General features: G+C 34.2%; 1 protein-coding gene across 1 annotated transcript; it reads left to right on the forward strand.

Moving 5' to 3' along the window:
- The first annotated feature begins 825 nt into the window (after positions 1–825).
- Positions 826–20,556, forward strand: LOC122603733 (nuclear pore complex protein NUP160-like). Its single transcript, XM_043776521.1, has 27 exons — positions 826–1,314; positions 1,800–1,932; positions 2,055–2,319; positions 2,776–2,836; positions 3,286–3,440; positions 4,243–4,328; positions 6,825–6,926; positions 7,011–7,108; positions 7,906–8,026; positions 8,439–8,621; positions 9,028–9,220; positions 10,371–10,939; positions 11,103–11,265; positions 11,865–12,139; positions 12,571–12,758; positions 13,759–13,835; positions 13,913–14,259; positions 14,368–14,436; positions 14,881–15,202; positions 15,853–15,981; positions 16,812–16,920; positions 17,024–17,074; positions 17,609–17,741; positions 18,654–18,761; positions 18,878–19,015; positions 19,649–19,822; positions 20,133–20,556. Exons 1-27 carry the CDS (start codon positions 1,130–1,132, stop codon positions 20,187–20,189), a joined length of 4,491 nt encoding a protein of 1,496 aa, XP_043632456.1. The 5' UTR covers positions 826–1,129; the 3' UTR covers positions 20,190–20,556.
- Positions 20,557–21,645: the final 1,089 nt, after the last annotated feature.

A 21,645-nucleotide genomic window follows, 5' to 3' on the forward strand; every position in this document is an offset into this window, starting at 1 on the left:
ATATTGGGAATACCGCAACGGTAATACCAGAAATATCCAGGAATACCAGAAATATCTGTCGGTATTTACCGGTATTTAAAACATTGCTTTAAACTTCGGGTCGCAGTAAATACTGGCCGACATTTCTGGTATACCTGGAATATTCCGGTATTCCCATTGCGGTATTTCCAGTATTTTCAAAAAAGAAAATTTGAAATTTTTTTTAAAATTGTTTTTATAATACTTTATTGTTATTTATGGTTATTTGTGAGTTTTACACTTATATTTTGTTATGAAAAATCTATTTTGTATTATTTTTTACTAGATTATAAGTGCATTTTGACCATTTTTTGTTAATTTGTAACAAGTTTTGAAAATTTTCATAAAAGAAAAATAAAACAAATTAAAAATAGTCGTATCGGTCAGTATTTTCGGTAATACCAATAATACCAAAAATTTTTCCACACCAGTATGACTAAAATACCAGTTTTTAATAAATTGGCTTAAAACGGAATTCATCTTTTAAAAGAAAAAAAAATAAAAACTAAACATTAGGTAATTAAGAAAAACATTAGATATGAAATCAACAATATCGTGCAAATATTAGGTACAATTTAAGTAATTAATAAAGGAGACATTACATCTTTACTTCTCACGTGCAAGTCACGTGAGAGGGTTTTTAACGGCCACGTGATGGCATTAACATCCAGTATGGTCCAAGTAGAAATTTGCATACGTTAGGTATGATCAGCGTAATTTGAAAAGGAAAGATATGAATAGAGGGAACATACAAAACCCTAGCCTTAAACCCACCGGAAAACCCACCCAAACACTTATACCGGGAAAAAACTAGATCAAATCTTCTTTACCATCCAAATACTTTTTCTTCTCCAACAAAAGAAAACCCCCTTATACCCACCGAAACCTCCTGCCGCCCGGAAACCCAACCAACCGCCCGCCCGGAAATCCTCCTGCCGCCGTCTATAACCTACTGCCGCCGCCTCTGTAACCTGCAGCCGCTCAAGCCTTCTGTAACCTGCCGTTTTCTGTTTTATAATATCCCTATATATTATAATAATCCCCCGCTCCAAAACCCTTCTTCACAAGAAGAAGAAAGTAGGTTAGGGTTTCAATTTCGAGTGACCAATCAATGTCAGGAGTGCATCACCACGCCGGCGTCGAGGTTCCGATAATCGGCAGCGATTCAACTAAATGGTTCAATCTATCTCTGCCCAAACCACCATCACCAACACCACAGCTACACTTTGCTCCTCCTCTTAGTACAGACGCTTCTTCTTGCTGCATTGTTGGAGATCCCCCTAATTATTTCATATGGTATGCAACTTTTCACATCTATACCTGTTATTCTCATATACATATAATCTACTAGTGCACGTGGCTCGAATATTCCAGGTATCCAACTTAAAAGCGTCTGGATTCAACTTAACTACAATTTTTTTTTTAAAGTTGGATACGTATGATAATACGCTTTTGTACTTTTTATTTTATTTAAAGTTGAATACATTTTCAAACACTTATCCTTTGTCTATATATACTGCAACACATACCTGCCATTATCCAGATTTGGTTAGAATATATGATAAATATCATCTACAAATTTCTTTCTAGTTGCTTGTTTGTAGTTATCACACATTGGAGAGACATAGATATGCATATAATGATTGACTCGATATATATATGTTTTTTTTACTAAATGACCTCGTTTTATATATAGCCTATTATTATTCATTCGAAGTTGTAGAATTAAAAATTGTCTTGATTTTTATTTCTTTTAATATTTACGTTTATCCATTAACCAGGAGAATAAACAAGACTTGTCCAAATGTCCTCGAGATAGTTGAATTCTGCACCTTTTCAGAATTCCCAAGGGCTGGATTGCGGATTGATTTTGCTACTCCCTTATCTCCATTTGCTTTCCTATGCAAAAATGAAGTATTTTTCTAAGTTTTGCTTTCATGTTTTTCGTATTATATTTAATAAATAACATGATAAGGGTAATAGTTTTTTTTAAAGTTAATGGTAATAGTTATATAATAATGTTTTTTTTTTTGCAGTTTTCTAGTGCTTCTGGGAAACCGTACATGCTTTACGCATTGAGTGTTTCTGGAGTTGCATATCTTATTAGACTGACTGATATCAATAACTATGGATCATGTTCTGTTTTCCCACCCGATGAGGTTTTTGAGCTGAATATTCAGAGTTATTGTGATTATGGAGGCATTACCGCTATAGCAGCTACCGCAGGGTGTCTTGTGATAGGTGGAAGGGACGGATCTGTTGCTTGTTTCCGACTTGGCATCCTGGATTCTGGTGCTCCAGGTATGTATATTTATCTTATTTTTGGTTATGTTTTTCTGTTAATAAAAGGCGCCGACAAGGCTGCTATCTTACACAGTCATGTTAGTAGCAGTTTTCCATGTTACAACATTGTTCCTAGAAAAAAAAAATTCACCGATGTCAATCTCTCTCTTTCGTGAATCAGTATTCAACTATCTCTGTTTTAATGCTTTCTCTTTAGTAAAAGAAAACACAAAATATCATCTTATGTATCGTGAGGAAAGGTTAGGGGGCAGCAGGTGTTGCGTTGTTTCTACAATTATTTAAATGAAATGTTTTGGTAGTCAGAGATAAAACACAAGCCAATTCGAGCCATTCATAATCAAAAGGGTCATAATCATCACCTTTACTCTTTCTCGTTAGTCGTTATCATGTTTATCAGCTGCCGTTGATTTTTTTTTAATCCAGAGGATGATCTAATGCTCTAACAAATCTTAGGCTTTCTACATGAACTACGAGATGATTCAAGTTTTGGCCGCTTATGGAGTTTGATGTCCAGGTAATCATTTAACTTCTGTCAGGTTATCTATTATTGATTATAGGGTTTGGGACTATTTATACTATATAGAAATGCTTTACAACTTAGTGCAATCATCAGGATGCATGACATTAGGAGTTGTGTTGTTTCTACAATTAGAAGTTGTAATATCATATTTATATCAAAAAAGATATCAGTATGATATACAAATCTTAATGTCATCTGACTGGATACCATATTTTGTCTGTCTACTATATGAGTGTAATAATTACTGTCTGGTTATTTTTCTTTTCCATATGGTAGTCGTTACTGCTGACTTTTGAAATGTTTTTGTTAGAATTATAATTCAAGCTACAAACTCCGTGCATAATGCCTTTATCCTTAGCAAGTGTAATCTATGATTCTTTTTTTATTTTAGGAAGAGAAAATCTTTCATAAACTTTATTAAGCCATCTTAAATTATTATACAGGAAGACCGTAGCTCCCGTGATGGATATGGTATGTTTAGAGATTCAAGGGAGAAAAGCTCTTCTGGTGCTACATTTGGAAGGCGTATTACAAGTGTGGGACCTTTTGAGCTGTAGCCGACTTCTGAATTATAACATGAACGTTTCAACATTGGAAGGCAAGTCCTGTGACTCTTTACCTAAGCATACATCTTAGACATTAGTCTTTTTTAAAGCAGTGCTTCAATCTATAAATCCATAGGCCATAGCTGAAAAAGGACCTTATAAACATACATTTTAAGCATATATGTTGCAATCCAAGAGCATGCGTTCTTGTTTAAGTGACGAGCATATGAAGCAAAATGGTAATTCAAACCTTGTGAATCTGTATTCCATCTTGTCTGAGTTGTCTTTATTTAAATTCTAGTTAAAAAAAGTTTGTTTTAAAGAGATTTTTGTCAGATATTTACCGTAGCATATAGAAATAAATTGGAAAGACAAATCAAATTTCAATTGAAACTAATATCTCTTTCTGTAAAACAAAAATAGAATTGTTATAGTTATTAAAATTAGAGAACAAAAAATCATTTAAAGAGGCATAGAACATCCGTTGGGATTGGAGAGCGGCAATAATAGTTTATGAGTCTAAGTTGGCTGATATAGACCACCTTTTTCGTTACCAGAATTGTTTATATATATGTGAATGACCATGGGACACCAAGAAGGAAGCTTATCAGTTGTAATATTATTTTACTGAACATTTGGACCCGCGAATCCTACAATAGTTAGCTTCGAGATAATCCCAAATTATATCAATACAAAATTACGTCTATATGCTAATCTTCTTTGGTCCCCACCAGGACCTAATTATTCTAACTCTTTTAGTATGCAGATGGAAATATGATCACATCTTAATATACTTTTGACTTTGCAACAATGACATTATTGTTTCACCATTAATTTCTGTTTGTAATATTTTAGGAGCTACATTCATGAGGTTATGGGCAGGAGAATCTACCAATGATACAAGTATACTACCTTTGGCGGTCCTGCATAAGCCTAATTCGGTACCTCCAACAATTTCAAACTTTGAAATGCGTTTGCTATTGATTTCAATTTTAGAGCTTTTAGTTTTACTGTCAATGTAGGATTGCAATTAGTTACTTTCCTTGTTTTGCAAAAATGAATGTCTTTTTGAAATGTTGCTCCATTTAGGGGTTTTTCGTCTAAATATATTATATAGACTATCCACATCAGTGATCCAACCGAACTTAAACTTTAATTAAAAACTAATTTCTCTCTCTTTTACCTATACAACCCAACAAACTTAAATCTTTCACTCACATTCACAACTCAACCTAAACCATTTTTTTTGTTGTATTATAATATATACGAGTAATTATTTTTACCATATTAAAAATAAATATTTTATTTTAAATAAATAAATTGTTTTTACAATAATTTTATAAATGTAAATATAACAAAAAGAAAATATAAAGTTAGTAAAATATTTTAATTGTTTTTTTTTAAATAACTCTGTTTTTAATGAATTTTATGTCAAAATGTTCATAAAAGAAAAACATAGAATATCAAGTTTTTATATTTTTACAAAAAGTTATTAATTGTAAGATATTTAGAGAAAAACTAATAAAGTTTATAATTAGTTTTAAATATTAAAGTATTATATAAATGTTTATGCAATGGGAGTTTGGCATGTGGCAAACAAAGTGGCATAATCATTGCTGATTGTTTTGGAGTTCCATTTGCTCCAGGTCGAGCGAAATCATTTACTAATTCTTTTTTTCACAATAAAAACAATCACTTACTGATATGTGTTGTCTTAGTAACCTCACCATTACTAGTGTTTAGTTTTTTCTGCATAACACTAACTTATCAGTTGTATTGATTTGTTAAGTTACTTGGTAATTTCTATTCTGGTTAAAAAGTATTATCCAACTTATGTGTAACATAAGGTGCCTCAAATTGAAGATGGCTTCGATGTTATGCAACCTAATTGTCTGTGGCTGTGAGTCTCTGACTCCTCTTTAAGGATATACTTATAAACATACATGTTTAAAGTTAAATAGATTGAGGTGAACTTTGAGTTTTTGAGATTGTTGCTCTTAAATTTTTCTCCTAATTTGACAATATTGTGGACTAGGATGAACTTTTCTTGTCATTTGGGTATGTAACATAAAAGCTCATTAATAGTCAAGAAAACTTTTAAATTTGGTGCTCTCATACTTGCACGATATATATTTGGAGTATATATAAAATGAATCACTTAATGCGTATATTCAAGTCACCTTAGTATCTAAATATTAATATGTAAATTTTTAGATGAACGACTCCATCTAAATTTGATACGAACCCATCCCATAATAGGCTCACATCATGCCATAAGCTAGGTGTAGAACTCACTCCCAAAAGCTAGCTCAAAGGAGGAGGGGACACCTTTACTTATAAACCACCAACCAATCCCATACTTGGCCGATGTGGGATCATATCAATACCCCACCCTTTGAAGAGCCAACGTTCTCGTTGGTCACGGCTATCTTGGTCACGGTTGGCACCCTTCTTCTTGGGTCTAAGCCACCACTCCAAGAGTTGGAACCTCGAAAGGTAGGGCTGGCTCTGATACCAATTGATACGAACCCATCCCATAATAGGCTCGCATCATGCCATAAGCTAGGTGTAAAACTCACTCCCAAAAGCTAGCTCAAAGGAGGAGGGGACACCTTTACTTATAAACCACCAACCAATCCCATACTTGGCCGATGTGGGATCATATCAGAATTCTTTATTCGTATGCTATTTGGGAAATTAAACTTCCCTTATAATTTTGAGTCTTGTTTGGTATGTGGCTTCTAATATTTTTTTCTCTCCCGGTCTTCTTCTTTTGTTTTCAATGATCATCGTGTGCTGACATCATACAATAATTACTATGACTATATATTTTATCTGATTATTGCAAGTAGTATTTTATCTTTAACATGGTCTTGCTTCAAATTCCTTCTTTTTCTCTTTGATTTATCTTGCTTCAGTTAGTATTAGCTGTAAGGCTTTTAATATTTAAATTTTTATATCGACTCTTCCATCTTAACCACCAATGAACTTGTGAAACTGCCAAACTGGTCATTCTTGAGAATCAATATATGGGTAGACTGTAGATTGATAAAAAGGAGCTTAAGCTTGCTGTTTTCATGTACACAAAATTATATTAATCTGACAATAATCGCTAAATATTCAAAGAGAAACAAGGGCCTCTTTCCATAGTGGTGAATAACTATCTGGCATTAGTTTGTCCAAAACCCATGTTAACTTATGTTAAAAGATTTCTTTTATATAGTTATATAAATCTCTGTTTAGAAAGTACACATTTTACCATGTATAAAGAATCTGCATACAACTAGCACTGTTTCAGTTTGTGGTTCTATATGATTCTAGTAATAGTTTATAGTTTATGTCCAACAATAAATGATTAGTTGGTTTTTCATATAATGTTACGGACTACTTTTACAATCTATATTTGTGCTTTACCTACTTCCATGTTGATATTTTAGGGTGGTGGGGAGATGATCTCGTTATACTGTTTGCAATTTAATCTGGGAGGGAGGACTAGTTTTACTATTGAGCCTTCAACATCTAACATATCCATGCCAGAGGTGAGCAAGATCAATCCTATATTTCTTGTTCAAAAGTGGAAGTTATAAGTTAAAATTTCAACTTTTACTGTTGGCATTTGTTAGGGTGTACTTATTGATGTCAAGCTTTCCTCAAATAAAATCTGGATTCTTGAAGAAGACGTATTGGTAGTGCACAACTTGTCAAATTCAAGTGAGAGCAGGTAAAGGATGTTATAAATTTTGTTGGTTCAATTCGTATTATCAGTTGCATTATATTTTGCACGTTTAGCAAAATGCACAACTGTGAAAATTGGTTTCTTTCTTATTCTTTTAGTAAGCTTTTTTGTTTCCCTTTGATTCCTCTTGAGAAACAGAAGTGCTGATACCAGATGACGCAATGTGGTGGCTGCAGTTCTAGCCCATTTACTTATAAAAAGGGTTAAATATGGGTTATTTTATATCGAGTCAGATAGGTTAACCTAAATAAATTACCAAAGTATACAATTCAATTGGGTTAAATGGTTGAAATTTACTCTAAAATGTTTTGAAATTGAAAATATATTCTGAAATCTGGATTTTTTATTTTTTATTTTTTGTAACAATTAGCTTCTGTTATTATGTGAAACTAAAAGAATGAACTAAAATCTGTTTTTGGGTTGTTTTTCAATTTGACCAACTTGTTCTCACCAGCACTAAAATCTACTAGTATGTCCTAAACCCTCTTTAGCCTGTTCCCTTGCACACTTACACACCTGACATGCTTACCAGGTCTAGCCCATCGTATACAATCTACTTTTTTTTCAAACACATGTAAAAGACTTCTAGCATAAAGTACTGCTTAATGTTATTTTCCTTCTACTCTTAAATATCCATGAACTATGAATTAATTTTTTGATATTCTTTTAGTAATATGTTCATGTCTAGTGATATTTATTTTCATAAACATTTAACTACAAGTCCACAAATTTGGTTGTGTTTGTCTGCTTATATTTTGATTAATTAAGTAATTTATCTTTAGGAAGTCCGAGGAAGTCTACATTTTACAGGATACTGTTGTTGCTGACCAACTATTTCAGAACTCCGAGCCTGATGCAGACGATCTTCTTTTGCTTGCTTATGCACTATATCCATCTGCTAAGGTACTGTGAACTTTATATTATTTCATACGCTTTTGTTCCCGCTCTTCATGTCTCTCCCAAATTCTTCCGTCTATAACCATGATAATTTGTATAATTTAGTCGTAATAATAAGAAATTGTGAAAGTAGCTATCAACATTGAAGATTGGGGAATCAGAGGTAGGAGTTTCAAACCTTTGCTAGTGAAAACTAAATAGAAAAAGAAAAATGACAACCCTTGCGTGCAGATTCCAGTCTCCCTTTGGTAGAGCTTTACCTTGTTCAGGATTGTGTGGTGGTGGACTCAGATCTCCTGGATTGGTCTACCAAAGGCCAGACACCACGTTTACAGAAAAAAAAAAGTCAATGTGATATCTTGTCTGTAAAATGTAGTTGTGCCATGTACAGTTACTTATTTGTTCCAAAAAATTGCAGGAGAAAATTGTCTCTCATGTATCGTCCATCTTCTCACGTCTGCTATTTCTTCCCGACATTTACCATAGTTCTGTTATCCGAGCAACACTTCATGATCATAACAAGCACTTCACTGATTCCGAGTTTAATTCCTTAACTGCTGATGGTTTGGAAAAAGAGATCATTTCTGTCATTGAACATGAGGTTTGAACTTTAAATATCACTTTATTAATAATCTGTTATTATTGAATAGGTGCGTATTAGTGGTAGCAAGCTGGGCTGGGCATGTGGGTTAGGTGAAATTGGGTAATGTTTGGTATTTATCAAAACACGCTGGGTGAGTCAAATATGATTTGAAAAATTATGTTATTTCAGTTATGTTTTATTCTTTTTGTAAGATGGTTTAGGAGGTTTTACTCTTTAAAAAGGAAAACATAAGTTGCATAACTTTTGATTTTTTTGACCAATTCAACCCATCTACTTGTATCTTGTTTAGTAATACAAAATGGTTGCCGGCTTTTCATCCGTATTCGAATATGTTATCTTGTTTTTCCTCTTTTGCATGGTGTGTTGTTAATGTGGAACTGATGATGCATGGTATCTTTCATAGGGCGCCTCCAGGAGTTTGGTTTCCCTTCTTTATTGCTGGAGAAACTTCTGCTCACGCTACTATTACAATTGGTGTCAAAAGAATGCACCCTGTGGGCTACTTCTTGATTCAGCTACTGGTGCTATTGGTTTAGTTAGAAAATCTTCTGTTTCTCTACTGCGGCATTTGGAGGATATAGAGCTTCTTGCCTACGGTATGGTTACATAACTAAGTGAAGGTCATGGCATATATGAACCAGCTACTTATGGACTTCATTAGCTGGTTGATTTGTTGTGCTCTTCATTACTAGATTAAAATCGTTCTCTCTCTCTTTTTTTTTTTTTTTTTTTTTTTTTACGAATTAGATGGGTAAAAATAGAATTAGCTCAAAAAGATGTCAAATGAGCGAGAAGGTCAAACACTGGAAAAGGATCACCAATGAATATTTAATGCATAAAACCTCCTAGTTCGTTTGTTAAAAAAAATACCTTTATCACGGAATTTATTTAAGTTTTTTATAGTTGACACTAGTTATTAACATGTATCAGAATCTTTAACATAAAGTGTTTCAGGTCAGCCAACCTAAATCTTATATGCATTTCCACTTGTTTCTGTTTGGTCCACTCATTTTGCCACCTCTAGTTTATTTAATATGTTGTAGGAACATGCCTTTAGAAACAAAAATTGGGAGATTGCAAAAGTAAGCTGTCAAACTGTGTATGTTGCCTTTTGGTTTTTGGCTTTCGTAGAAACAATATAGAGGTCTGAGTTCAGTTTTACTTTTACCCAAACTAGTAATATTTTTGCTTCACTTTGATCACAAACTATTTTCTACAACTACTGAAAGTTTGTTGAGATCTTGAGTGGGATTGAGGCTTGACTGAGTTCAAGACCAAGCCCAAACATGCAATTTGAACCCTAAAAGATTGACTGTGAAACCTTATACATTTTTGATTTACAGTTTGTCATAAACTGCATTAGCAGTGGCAAAACCCGCAGACTGGGTAATGGGCAACCTTTCAGCATTGGTCAGGTTGGGCACATGGGCTGATCTGTTGAAAACATCTTTTGTTTTTGTTTTTCAGTTCCAAATAGGTCTTCAATATGATTGTTAACGCGTAATATAATGGCATTAGTTAAACAATTTTAGGAATTTTAAGCACTTAAGAACAATTTGTTGACTTTTGAGCCTTTTGACCCGGTCATCCCATTTAATTGATTGGAGATAACCTCAATTGATATTGGACAAATTTCAAGTAAGCCACTCAGTTTTACCACCTCTAAACATTCTCATGGAAGCCTTACTACCAAAACATGATCCTTTTCATTTCCTGAAGCCATATTGTATTTAACATTCTTATTAGGGTCGCTTGATAGACTCGGAGAAGTTGCAAGGTCTAGGATCAACGTATCAGGTGATGTTGAACGCGGAGTACTCTCTGAGGTGCTTCAATGCACTGCTAGTTTAAGTCAACATCTGGGGAAAGGTGCCCCTGCTCTATTTCATGAATCTCTTTTCAGTGAACCATCTGTATCTGCTGAAGATGTTGTGGGACGTTTATTGAAGGTTCTAGAAACCCGATATTCTTCTTCTATAGCTGCTCTTCATGTATCAGAGTTAGGTGTCGATACAGCCTGGGAGAAGGGAGTCGTTGACCACAAAATTCTCAGAAAATTCTCCACAGATATATTGTTATCACTTAATGGGTTGTACCGAAAAGCTGGAACATGGGACAAAGTTCTCGATGTTATATTAAAATACTTGAACTTTTTAGTTCCTCGAAAGAATGAAAACAAATCTACTTCTGATTCGGTTTTTGATGTTAGGACATGCATAACAATTCAAGTGACTGCACAGGTTGCCAACCTGATGTTTAATTCTGCAGTGGACATATTATTGCTGCTCAGCTATATGGTGAAGTTAGGTGGCCAGGTCAGTATTTGGCTTTTTCATCTGGAACAAATATGTGTGTATACACACATGCACACACAGAACCCACACACCCATATAAGTAATTAAGTATATATACGTTAGTACATGAAAATTGCATACGAAAGATGGAATAGCTAATTTCTTTTTTCTTTTGCTTAAGCAGATTAATATGTTACCAGATGATGTTTCCAGGGTTCACCTTGAGTTATACCCACTGATTCAAGAAATCATTACCGAGTGGCATTTAATACATTTTTTCGGGACAACACATTGTGAATCACCTACCTTGGAAGATTTCAGTTCTCGACTTTCTTCATTACAATTAGGTAGGCATATGTTAATGTTAGAAGTTAAGAACTCTTCACCTGATCATCTTTCTCGTGTTAGCTATTAGTAGCAATGATACAAATCCAATTTTGATTGTAGCTATGCTCATCATTTGATATCAAGTCGAGGTGGCAAAATGTATTGGGTGGGCAACGAGTTAAAATAGGATCAGGGTTACACTGGTCGTTTTTTAGTTCATAATTGGCTTAAGTGTGGCTAGTCGGTCCACACAGACTTTCCATTTATTTAGTTAAATCTTACCAAATGATTAATGTGTTAATTATTATTATTACAAAAGTTTTTATTAAAGAAATAGTTGGATCTTGGAATAAACTGCCTAAAAGGATGTATGCAGTAAAAATAGGCTTTTGGCGACTTTCAACCATTTCAACTCGTTTAGTTTTTTTTTTTCCGGTAATTGTTTAGCTATTTTTTCAGTTGACCTAATAGACCATATTTGTAAGCTAATGGGTTGAGACTAAAAGAATGTTAAGTTTCTTAGATATTATTGTCGCCTGTCTGATTTGTGGCGTTTATAGTTTACACATTACTTGTGTGTGAAAAAAACTTCACACATCTTTGATTTATGTACGACCAGATAGCAGCGCTAACCGAAGATCATGGATTGATAAGTTTGGGAAATGTGACTTTACTTTGGCTTATATTCTGTTACTTGATCATCAAAGCTCATTTGAAGACCAGGGTGTTGATCTAAAACATCTTCCAAATCCTGGCTTCTTCATTGCTCCTGTACAGAACTTCATAAGTTGGATAGTCTGGGGCAGGAGTGAAGATGGGTCATCTTCTTTCTCCACTCGCTCAAGTATGCTTGCTTTGATCTTGCTTAAGCATGGTCAGTTTGATGCTGTTGAGGTTGATTACTTTGATTCTGATAATTCTTTACTACAGTTAGACATAAACGCAACCCACTTATGTAATGGGTCAAACAGTTAAATGACCGGTCAATGGATCGAGAGGCACCTAAATTCTGTTCAAATGCTCACAACCCTATATCTTGTTCTGTTCAAATGCTCACAACCCGATATATTGTTCTATCTAAATGACTTTCTTTTATAATAAATTTGTTTAATACATTAACTGTTGGAATCTTTCATAAAATAAGTGAAAGAAAGTTTGTTGGCTCAAACCAACCCAATTTAACCCACACTCAAGATTACCCATTATGATCTACTGACCCAATCAATTTGTATTACCCCCCCTCCCTCTTCTCTTCTGCCTTTTCTATTATCGTTTAACTTGTGATACCAAGAAGCCTACTGAAAGTATATATCTTTTGTTTTAAGCATCTCCTTACTCTGGTGAACCAAAATCTAATCAAGGAGAAAGCATCTGCAAGTATTCAGAGTGTGAACGATGAATGGTGCACACTCCTTCACCTTCTTGGTTGTTGTTATCTTGCACAAGCACAGCGTCAAGGACCGCACGGTTCAATGAAGAAGAAACATAATGAAGCTATTTCCTGCTTTTTTAGGTATGTATAATCTCTGAACGTCCCCGGGTTATTTATTTAGCACAATTGCAACATGTTAAGCCTTATTAAGCACAGTTGTACTTGACGCTTACTGTAACAATTTTCCATATTGATTAAATCTGAATAGTAGCACATGGATGTTCAATATTTAATTTTGTTGTCTTGGGAACAAACCACCTTCAAGGTAGCCTTGTGGTAGGCATCCTGATATCCTCGCAAGAGGTCTTAGATTCAGATCTCCCTAGCTAACATCTTGTGGGTTGCTAGGTAAGGGTTTGAAACAGCCAAGTACATACCCCAGTTAGACCAAGTACATCTGGGTCAAAAAGACTTGCCCTTCATAGGTGGTCTGAACATGGAAAACTGCCTACGTTTACCCGAGTCTTGGGAAATTTTGTATCCATTTGAAGTGCCCATAAACTAGATTTAAGACTTCTCCAAGGTCATTATTGTTTGGTGATTTTAAGATTCTAAAAAAAATATGTTTTATGAAGATAACAGGATTATAACATAGATCAAAAGACATTGCAAACCATGAGAAACAAATATGAAATGGGATTATTACGTTGATACTCAGTCTACATATGTATGCATGTAATTTGGTGTGTGTGGATTAAAAGGTGGCAATTCAGATCTGTTTACCTATGAATGATTTTGTCCAGGTTATGTTTTATATGTAACTGTCGAACGGGTAAAATATAAAATTAATTGGCTTGGCAGGATGATGTTACAGATGGCCGAACTGGTTGATTATTGCGCGGAATGTAATTTATTAAAAACTGTTACAAAATATCATATATGACACCAAATCATTTGGAGAAATGTTTCAGGTCAACCCAACCTTACCCATTCAGAGAAGTTACTCATTTTGTCGTGTTACACAAAATGCCTAGCCCACCCTTTTTGCATTGCAAGCGTGGATATATTTGAGAATATATTTTACTTTATTAATCTATCAATCTGTCAACAATAACATTATGCATATTTAATGTGGTTTTAGAGCTGCATCTTTGCATGGGGCATCAAAGTTGTTGCAGAGTTTGCCATATGAATCTGGATTGTCGCACCTTGGTTTTAGTAAGTCTTATCTGGCTGCCTATAAATAATGAAATTTTCATGATAAAGTATTGTTCTTATGGTTCACTCCTCTGCAGCTTATCATGTGTCTCCTGCTGCTTGGAAGCTTCATTATTATCAATGGGCAATGCAGATTTTTGATCAATATAATATGAGTGCAGGTGCCTGCCAATTTGCACTTGCTGCTCTTGAACAAGTTGATGAAGTATTCAGTCTTAAAGACACTTTTTCTGGGGCAGATTTACTTGATGAATCACCAATTACCGCCAAAGGACGACTTTGGGCAAATGTGTTTAAATTTACACTTGATTTGAATTGTTACCATGATGCATATTGTGCAATTATCTCAAACCCAGATGAAGAAAGCAAATACATTTGCCTGAGACGTTTTATTATCGTTCTTTATGAGCGTGGTGCCCTTAAGGTTACTTCATCTAACTACAAATAGTTATACTTTTAGTTGATCAACCCAAGTCACATACGGATATACTGTCTTTAGCTAAAACATAATTGAATTTGGTTTTTCTTGTAGATTCTTTGTGATGGCCAATTACCTTTTATTGGTTTAGCTGAGAAGGTGGAGCAGGAGCTTGCTTGGAAGGTGTGTAGCACTTCATATGAAAGTAATTTAGAGAATGTTGGCATGTTATGTGTATGTGTGGGCAGATTCAGGCTATGCTTTATCTTTAATAACCGTAACTGGCTTGTTCACGTTTGAAGTTTAGATAAAATGTAAACGGATCAAATGGGTTTAAGGTTCAAAGGTGCCAAATGGGTGTTACTTTTTGTTCATATGACTTAATCACTTGTTAAATTGCTGATATTGCGGTTACGTAATTTTTGCAACCATATCTGGCACTCTAATTGTATATCAAAAATAAAAAATTGTTGACAGATAGTTGGTCAATCCAACCCAAACAAAAGTTCGACTGTTTTGATAATTGATATATCACCCCAAACCCCAGCCATGCCTATTTTGCCAACTCTAGCTGCTGTTTACTATACCTTCCCATGGATTTTTAACAGTTCTGGTAACTTTGTGTAGGCAGAGCGTTCAGATGTTTCCGTGAAACCAAACCCTTATAAACTCTTATATTCATTCTTTATGCATCAACATAATTGGCGCAAGGCTGCAAGTTATATGTATCTTCATTCATCACAACTGAAAAGCGAAGCAGCTTTGAAAGATAACCAGGTCCGATCACTGGCTCTGCAAGAAAGATTAAACTGCCTCTCTGCAACTATAAATGCATTGCATCTTGTTCATCCAACATGTGCATGGATCAACAACCCCCTGGTTCAAGAAAAGTCCATTCTTAAAGAGTTGTATCCAAGTAAAAAGGCTAGAATCACAATTCCAGAGGAGGGTAATATTTTCGAAGACTTGTACTTTTGTTTACTGTTTACTACCAATTGATCATATATCCATCGGTACTGCTACCATGTGATCACATGGGGCCACAGATGAAGGCTGCAAGTCACAGGTTCAAATCTTGCCAAAGGCAAGTGGAGAAACTATATCTTGTGATCCATGTGTGAGAATGGTGAGTCACCATGCATGGGTTCTATGCGGTGTGCGCTCTGTGTACCAAGACGGTAAATGGTACCTGAGGGTTCCCACTCATTACCCTTTTTCTGTTTACTGTTTACTAGCCCCGTTACTTATGCTTGCGGTGCTTAAGTTACCTTTATCTTTAATGTGTCAAATGGGTTGAAAGGTGCTAAACATGCCGTTTTAGTGAATTTAATATCGTGAACTAAGTTTTCATAACGGTATATCAGCCTCATACTCCTATATTCCGCATTAGTTACTTCATATAATGAGCCTACTTTTACAGAAAGTGTTGCAGGTCAACCTTACCATTGCCATTATTGTACGGTTGTACCAGAATTAAGTGTTGCTCGTTTTTGACTCATTTTCCAGCCTAGTTCATTGGTCCATTTTGCCACCTCTTTTGCCTACGTTCACTATCTGGTGCAAATTATAATATGCATATCTGTTATTTGTTTTTTGCAGAAGCTAATGATCGTCTCTCAAGTCAGAAATTGGATTCCTGCTTGGATATTGAGAAACTAGAAAATGAGTTTGTCTTGACATCAGCAGAATATTTGCTTTCGCTAGCAAATGTTAAATGGACATTTACTGGTACTAATATAAAAATTGTTCCTTCTCTTTAGTGTCCTTCAGACTTCATACCTCTTTTGGAGATATTCTTTATTAAATGATTACAAGGTTCTACATACCCACGTATTGCGTTAGGATGAATCTGAATTACAATAAATTTACTAAATTCATCAGTGGGAATTTACATTATTGTGGGCCACCCAAAAACCTAATTGGAACTTCTAAAACATGAAGGAACGCTGTGTTCAGGAGCTTTTGTCACTAACTCAACACTACATGACACTACTCCTACATTCTTTAGTGAATAGTTTTCATTCAGATTATCATTAATCCAGATTACTATTTTTGCAACTCATTAGCCATGTTATACGGTATTGAGGGATGATTTGAAAAGTGGGTTGGATGGTCAAGTTGGGTAACATCTTTTAGGTGTTGCCTTTTTTTATGGGCTGGTTTGACCCTAGTTTTTTTTTTTTGACTAAAATGTTTAGTTTTTCCTAAGTTTTTCATGTTATTATGATAAAACAGAAAATTTTTGAGTAAATAGTTTTCAAACATGTTCGATCTCTTTTGCCAATTTGGCTTGTTTCTTGAACCTACATTTTGTTATGTTTTGCATGTTTGTCTGGTTAAGGTTAAATATTACTCGGATTTATGCATTGATAAGTTGATAGGTTGGAATAGTCTCCCCTAGATGATAAAACTGGGAAGATGAATTTATGCAGTTTTGCATGTGACTGTGATATGCAAAAGATGATTCGTTTATTGTTGAGAAGAGGCGTTGTAGTTTACTATGTCTTTTCTTAGATAAATGTCACGGTAATTGATATACCACTCACGTACTCTTTCAGGAATTGAGAAGCCCCACCCAAACCTGGTTGAGTTGCTGGTTCAGTCCAATCTATATGATATGGTATTCACTGTAATTCTAAAATTCTTCAAGGGTTCAGCATTGAAGAGGTATACTACATTTTGGCCTCCTATAGAGAATTATCATAATGGTTAAGATGCTTTTGTAGCTACATTTTTAGTAATGCTGAAGAAATTGTGATTTTGTGTTCAGGGAACTTGAAAGAGTTTTTATTGCCATGACGCTGAAGTGCTGTCCAATCAGGTACCATACTTCATTTGTTTTCTACAGAATTTGGGGTTTGCTTTTTCTTTCTTTTGTTATTTCAAGAAGTGGCAAGAAAGGCAAATCAGGGGTTTTGTTGATGGGTCAAAACAGCTTTGGATGATTTTATATGTGATACTGCTTGAAACTGATTGGTTTGGCATGATCTGCAATCGCTTTTATTTAAATAAACTTAATAAAAATTTAAGCATTATGTATGACTTCCAAGTATGATTATTAAAGCTCTGTAACAACGATAACAATCTGGTTTAGCTAAAAAAATAAATACATATTGAGAACGATTCAGGAGGTTTGAAGCATTAAAAACACTTTGGGTGACTTTCAACCATATTACTCATTTGATATGTTTCCATTCTGACATATTCATACTTACTTTAAAGCCACTTTTAGTATTCTCCAACAGCTTGTCGTCGTATGCCAGGGAGATTTGTTGAACCTGCCTATACTAGCTATTGATTTTACTTGATAAGCTTAAAAGCAGTCTGAAGTAATAGTTATTTATCTTCCTTTCAGGGAAAGTTCTAAAAAGAATAGTTTGCTCTTAACATCATCAAAGGATGAGGGTGCCCATGAGTCTGTTAACATTGTTGCTGCAGCTCATCACTCCAAGGGGAATGACCAGTGGGATGCACTTGAGCAATACATGGTTTGTATTTTTTTCTGATCATATTCATGTTGAAATTGCTTCCTGGAAATTTATATTGAATTATCACATCCTTGACATCATTGAAGTCTCTGATTAGATTTGATGTCCTCATGGTTAAGTTAACCCCTTTGTCCCAAAATAAATGTACACTTTGACTTGAAAATACACACAATATTTGAAATGTGTAATCACTACACCGTCCACCAATGAAGTATTATATACACCCACCAAAATCTCTTTCGGTTGTTTAAAAACGAAAGTGGACAGTTATATTGGGATATCTCTAAATAGAAACATGGACATCTTTATTGGGATGGGAGGGATTGATAAGACTCCTTTTGCTATCTGCTCATATATGAAATAATGAGTGAATAATATGGCTTGTATGCTAATTACATTAACTTTCAGTATCTATTGTGTGTCAAATAAGTGAGTAAGCCTTGTGATATGGTAGGTGGACGTTAGAATTCAACTTTATTTGACAAAACTGAACCTAGTTTCTTACTTTTGTTCTTTTTGGGACGTGTTCAACTAACCTGTAACTTTTTAGTTAGCAGAACTTATCATAATGATTTGATAATCGGGTTACTAGCTTCCGAGTTTATTAGAGGGATATATAGATAAAAACCCATATCATCACGCTATCATATCAATCTGTTAAAATAAAGGATAGCTCTCTCTACCATTCTTGTTTGTGAAGCTAGGACTTGATTTTCTGACGTTATTATTTCTATGTGCCACAACAATCATTTGTGTTCAACGAAGTTCACTGTTCACCTTGATTGCCTTATTATCTTTCTACACTCACATTCTAGCTTTAGGCAATGTTTGGTATGACGGAATGGAGTCGCCATTAGACAAACTTTGAAGGAGCGTACTTATCTTATGAGTGCAAACTTGAACTAAATGCAGGAAAAATACCAATCCTTTCATCCTAGATTACCAGTGATTGTTGCAGAAACACTTCTCTGTGCTGATCGGCTTATTGAACTTCCACTTTGGCTTGTCCAGATGTTCAAGGTATATTAAGTTCTGGCATTTAATAAATTTATTATGCTTTAAGATTATATGTACACTGACTTTGAATTCATAGCTAATTATCTTCAATTTATCTGCTTATACTGTTTATTGCGCAGAGCACACTGAAAGGATGTTGGGGCATGGCTGGGTCTGAAGCAAGCCCTGCTTCATTGTTTCAACTATATTCTGATTATGGGCGATATGCAGAGGCTACTAATTTGCTGCTTCAGTATATTGAATCTGTTGCATTGCTGGTATGTTTCACTTTCCATTTTGCTTTATATTGTTTTTTTTTTTATTTTTAAAAGAGCAAAATGATTATTTTATGTGCAGGGTTAAGTGTCGGTCTATATTATCTAATACTGAATATGTACTAATTATAAGTGCCCTATAGACTAATCAATAGTTGGTGTCTGAGTTTGTTTTCTTTCTAATTCAATCTTATTCCCATATTTAACGTTGTACAAATTTTACAAGTGATGCTATATAAACATACCGATGATATTTGCATTTTGTGGATCATTGTTTGCATTTTTGACATGGATATCTAACATATGCTTTATTAAAATCGGGTTCCCTCTTTCCTCTGTTCTAAAAAAATATATTGGGTTCCCTCTAAGGATAGTAGCTCAGACAGATCAAGCCTCTTTAATTTTTTAATTTTAATATTGAGTATTATTGAATTAGTGATATTGTTTTCTTTAACCATATTAGTGTTTTACCTAAACCCAGCATGAACCTATTTATAATGGCATGTACCAAAAATGTCAGGCTACCCAACTGCCGAATTATGTCCTAAGGTCTAGCTTTCATAGAATGAACTTCAGAGGTCACTTTTATTTTCTGATTGCAATTTCATGACATCCTTTGTCGTTAAATATGTGCAGAGACCAGCTGATGTTATTCGTAGGAAGAAGACATTTGCAGTCTGGTTTCCACACACAGCCATTGAAAGTTTGTTGTGTAAGCTTGGTGAGTTGATTGGTGCGGGTCATATGGTTGATCAATGTGAAAAGCTAAGAAACTTGCTACAAATGGCCCTGTACAAACATTTCCAACAGGTAATATTTTCAGGTCTTTGCTGCTCATATTCATATTCCTCAAAGTGACCTTATTTTTTTACTGAATGGGTCAGTTTTCATTGTTTCATTCCTAACTGGTCATCTTGGGTATTATAAGTGCATGGTAAAATCTTTGTAATCATGTTATAAAGAAGTTTTTTCTTTCAAGTGCATAAATGGGGTGCGTATTTGTATGACATTGATAATTATATATTGAACCCATTACCCACTCACCATCTTTGCCACCCCTATCTTACTCTCTATTCTGAAGTAGAACTTACAAATTTTTCTATTTCTATTTTGCATCCAGTTAAATGTAGACTCAGATGATGTGATATCTTCAGCAATCTCATCTAGATACACTTGAGCATCATTTGGTGATCCCTTTTGTGGTTTACTCGCCGTCTTTCAAGATAACTGTTATATATGTAAATACTTGAGGCAGTTGATTTTCATGTTTAACTGCTTTTATGGTTTACTTGCCGTCTTTCAAGATAACTTTTATATCTGTAAATACTTGAGGCAGTTGATTTTCATGTTTAACGAGTTTAAGACGTAACCTTGTATCAAAGTAGCTGCAAGGCTACCATGAGAGACCTGGAATCAGTTATGTTTGGACAGTGCTGATCTATGATTCATGATTGAGATTTGGAAACCAAATGAATCTAGCCTTGGTGTTAGTCATTGTTTAAAGAGTTGAACCAAACAAAAATAAATAATTCCTGTTTTACAAACTCTGGATGTCATGGTAGGGATAGCGATTTGTTTGCACAACAAAGCTATAAGACTAATTATACAAGTTGGTACGGTGTTCAGATCAATTCTCAAAGTGTATATGGACACATGGTTTATACCAAAAGTCGCTTTAGTGCATGCTAGAAAATGAACTCTGCATTTCGCTGTGATTTTATCAAGTCTAACTTTTGTAGGGTAATGGATGGAATCCTAGCCGCAATTTTTCAATTGGATACCTATCGACTCACCCCGTATGAGCTATATGATGCTGGTACATTACCTCAATTCTAATTCCCACATGATTTAGACACCCGAAAGATTGAACCTGCGTATTTAAACTTTACATCTGGACTCCGGCTTCATTGGTAATGGAGTATTGAATACGTTATACCCGAATATAAGTAACAATTAAATATATATTTATTGTTGTATCACTTTTTAAATTTACATATATATTATTATTTAGCACGAATATATATCTTATATTGTGTAGCACGAATCATCATAATATAACAATCACAGTAAAATAATAATATATCAAAAACAATTATTATTATTTAATGTGTGATACTAATTTAATTGTAAAAATGATATTAGTTACAATAACCAAGTGTAAAAAATATATATATAACTAACCATCACATTAAAATAATGTAGTATCAAAATCTATTAATATTTAGCAAACATTACTAAAATAATCAAATTGAATAATAGTTTATCAAAATATCCATAGTTTATTAACTAGATTTTAGACCCGTGTCCAACATTGGATACGGGACTTACGATATTATAAATATTAGATATTAAGCTTATAAATTTGAATATATCACAAGTTCGTCATTGTCATTATTAGATGAGATGTATTAATGGAACCTTTTGCCGTAGTCATTCTATAAGGCACATGCTATTATAATTCCTCTATTATAAAATTTTTTGAAACCAGTTGTATTGATATTATGAAAAATAATTAAGAATTAAAATATAAACATACTTATGATCCTGTACTTGACATTCAAGTACATGTCTTTGATCATGATGTGAGCCAATAATACTAATAGGTTTATTTTTAATCACATGTCTTATGATAA

This window comes from Erigeron canadensis, chromosome 6, assembly GCF_010389155.1.
Source record: "Erigeron canadensis isolate Cc75 chromosome 6, C_canadensis_v1, whole genome shotgun sequence".
Classification (NCBI taxonomy): Eukaryota; Viridiplantae; Streptophyta; class Magnoliopsida; order Asterales; family Asteraceae; genus Erigeron; species Erigeron canadensis.

Excerpts from the sequence above, each read along its gene's own strand:
- LOC122603733 (XM_043776521.1), top strand. The coding sequence starts at position 1,130 with ATGTCAGGAGTGCATCACCACGCCGGCGTCGAGGTTCCGATAATCGGC. Across the intron at positions 4,329-6,824 it reads TCCTGCATAAGCCTAATTCG|GGTGGTGGGGAGATGATCTC; the intron begins GTACCTCCAACA and ends TTGATATTTTAG. Across the intron at positions 15,982-16,811 it reads TGTTAAATGGACATTTACTG|GAATTGAGAAGCCCCACCCA; the intron begins GTACTAATATAA and ends GTACTCTTTCAG.